Below are 2,193 nucleotides of genomic sequence, written 5' to 3'. Positions count from 1 at the left end.
GGTTCACTGAAGATCTTCCTAGATTTCTTCCACTGTAGCAGAAATACTGTCCTTGATGGTTTTTTAGTGCCATTGAAGTCAGTTATAAAATTGTACATGTTTTTGATTTGCCCTCTTCTCCTCCACCTCCTCCACCACCACCACCGCCTCCTCCTCCTGCTGCTGCTTCAGCTAATAAAAAGCAGAAAGCAAAGGGTTATTGAGGTGGTGTGTGTGTGTGTTTTTTAATAGTGTTCATTAGGTATTTTATAGGTGTTTACTTTGTGGCATGAAAAGCACGTGTGTTTGGCCATTTTTAAGCTCAACACATTATCAGCAACTGTGCCATTTGATGAATAACCATTTAGCAACTTGATGAATAATAACCAAATATTATTCACCTAAGGTATGGCACAAAATATGAAAACTTTTCAAAGGACAAACACACACTGAACCACTCTTCCTGGAAAGTTTCAGCAACTAGGTATACTTAACTGCTTTGACAAAAGTGTAGCTGATGAAAGGTCTTCGGACAGAAAATGAAATCATAGGTCAATATAATCCTCCAAACTCTTTGGAAGGAAAAAATGTGGACATTTTTGTCCTGAATACAGATGACATGTTTTGGGGGGTGGGACCCAAGAACTTTTATTGAATCTCAAAATCAAACCCTAAATCAAACCCTAAAAATAGTTTTTCTATTGCTTCCAACGTCTTTCAAATGATTCCACAGGTTTTAATTTGTCATAGTTTTTTTTATCTTCGTAGTAAAGCAAATTGTTGCTTTCTGGTTCATGTAAATTAACATAGCAACATTAGAATGAAAACTTACATTTGAAAGCTGTGGATCACCATGCTACTAGGTTATTTTCGACCCTTTCCACCTGCATTGAAACACGTCACATGATCAGCGGCCTAGCCTCTGGAATGTTTACCTATAATTAACAGCATGATATTCAAAATATTGATTTTAATTTTTGTAATATCTCATATCCTGTTTATTTTCTGTTCTGAACTTTCCACTGTAGTGGTTCAGCAAATAAAAATTGTTTTTATTTTGAAAGGCAAGCATTCAATGCAGCATCACAACCAGGTGGTCCAAAGATATGAGTGTAATCCAAATCATATATTGAACTCCAGTGGCAAGCCTACCTAATGTTTCAGAATTGCACTGTTGTATCAGTGAAGTATCTGAATGGTCCCTACATGCCTGTGTGTTTCTACTACTCTAAAAATTTTAAACCATTGATCTCTTTCTATAAAGACCCTGATTTTGTAAGCTTACTGTATCACTGCAACACTGTAATGACTAATAATAATCCTTGAATATTGTGCAACTATTCTAAATACATCCTGCCAAAAATAAAATTTTCATAGCTTTTAGAGGAGCAATCTTTCCATGTTATCTTGTCTTCTCCTCCTTTTAAAAGATGCTTTTTAAAGGCGGCTTTTCTTTTTGAAATTAAAGGACCAAAGCACTTTCCCAAAGACATCCACATTTTCCATAGGAAGAGAAAAGGCAAAAGCATCTCATCGTTTAAAAGAAAAAATGAATTGTGTAGGGTGGCAGTTTCTATGTTCCTACAAACCAACTTAGCTATTGGCCCTGATGTAGCCCTAGCTATGTATCCACAAGGTAATACCACATACCTCATTGCATGAGAATATGTACATGCACAATAGAATGCACTTTGGAATATGCATCTTATTCAAGGCAGTCGAGTACAGATGAATAGACTTTTTCACTTGCACCTGATCCTATACTCTTCATTCCAAATCTAGTAAGTGGTAAACCTGTTTATTCATGCAGATCTCCTTAGCAGGATTGAGCTGACTGCCTTTTTATGAGCTTTGCTAATAGCTTGGGAAGTATCAAGTCCAGAAGGCAAACATGAAAATGAACTTGTCGTTGCAGCTGGAGTAACAGATACAACAGCATTTTCTATTGTTTTTGGCAATGATACTATTTGTTTTGGACTCAGGTTTGTGTATCCTCATAGGGAACAAAGCATTTTAAAAAAGTTATGAAAGCATCACAAGATGAAGTTGATTTAATTGCTCATGCCATTTTCATTTTCCTTCTGCCAGGACTCACTTCTTAAACTTAGGCTAGAAATAGATGTCTAGTTCAACAGATAACAACACCAGCTGATTTCTCTAGTGTGTAAAGGGAGATTTTGCTAAGGATTTTCAAACTGGCAATTAATGCTACTG

General features: G+C 36.2%; 1 protein-coding gene across 1 annotated transcript in view; it reads right to left on the bottom strand.

Annotated features, from left to right (window-relative positions):
• Positions 1-82: 82 nt before the first annotated feature.
• PDE6C (phosphodiesterase 6C) overlaps positions 83-2,193 on the bottom strand; it is a 41,473-nt gene continuing 39,362 nt past the window's right edge. The window contains exon 22 of the mRNA XM_035137827.2: positions 83-171. Within this exon, the coding sequence (XP_034993718.2) occupies positions 83-171 (89 nt within the window). The remainder of the gene's footprint in view (positions 172-2,193) is intronic.

The sequence above is a fragment of the Zootoca vivipara genome, chromosome 5, assembly GCF_963506605.1.
Source record: "Zootoca vivipara chromosome 5, rZooViv1.1, whole genome shotgun sequence".
Taxonomy (NCBI): Eukaryota; Metazoa; Chordata; class Lepidosauria; order Squamata; family Lacertidae; genus Zootoca; species Zootoca vivipara.
The sequence above is the reverse complement of the archived record's forward strand: the minus strand, read 5'-3'. Positions and strand labels throughout refer to the sequence as shown.